We start from the raw sequence: 709 nt of genomic DNA, 5'->3' as shown, positions 1-709 counted from the left end.
ATAATGATTATCACACATGTTTGTGTCAGATGATCTATACCCCCCCCCCCCTCACACCGCCCTGCAGGTACGTGACGGGCGACCTCCCCCCCCACGACGTGTGGGCACAGAGTCACGCCACTAACCTGCTCGCCATCAACACGACCGTGCAGCTCATCGCCAAGCACTTCCCCGATGTGCCCGTCTTGCACGCCCTGGGGAACCACGCCTCGGCGCCTGTCAATAGGTGCGTCGGTGCCTCTGTAGAGATGAGTTGGTTTTGGAAAGGCGAATACAAAGAATGAACAAGAAGAAAGTTTTGGTGTAATATCTTATTCAGTTATCATATCCCAGGCATAAGTATTTTTTTTCCGTTCCTTTTCATTTCTTTAATTGTAAAAATGTAAAGGTGTCACTTTCTCCTGGTATAAGATATTCCGGTTTCCTTTCATAAACAGCTTCGTAGTACCCACTGCCTATGCTGATGGCTGGAACATGGCTTGGCTGTACGACAGTTTAGCCGCGATGTGGGCACCGTGGCTCCCTGAGGAGGCGCTGCCGGATGTGCGGAAAGGTGGATATTTTTCCTATTCTCCGAAACGAGGCTTAAGGGTCATATCCGCCAACATGAACTACTGCAACACTCTCAATTGGTTAGTGTTTCCATCCAAATGGGTGTGAGGTAGTGGGAGTGCATATCTATTTCCACATACCCATAATTCACCTTTCT

The 709-nt window shown here is 49.1% G+C and overlaps 1 protein-coding gene across 2 annotated transcripts in view; it reads left to right on the top strand.

Moving 5' to 3' along the window:
* The window catches only part of LOC119588470 (sphingomyelin phosphodiesterase-like), a gene marked incomplete at its 3' end in the record, with an annotated part of 48,524 nt that overhangs the window by 5,969 nt on the left and 41,846 nt on the right, over positions 1-709 (top strand). For both annotated transcript variants that reach the window (XM_037937116.1, XM_037937117.1), the window contains 2 exon segments: positions 68-226; positions 438-632. In XM_037937116.1, the coding sequence (XP_037793044.1) occupies positions 68-226; positions 438-632 (354 nt within the window).

This window comes from Penaeus monodon, chromosome 24, assembly GCF_015228065.2.
Source record: "Penaeus monodon isolate SGIC_2016 chromosome 24, NSTDA_Pmon_1, whole genome shotgun sequence".
In the NCBI taxonomy this organism is placed as follows: Eukaryota; Metazoa; Arthropoda; class Malacostraca; order Decapoda; family Penaeidae; genus Penaeus; species Penaeus monodon.
Note: the sequence above shows the minus strand (reverse complement) of the source record. Positions and strands in the feature narration are given on the sequence as shown.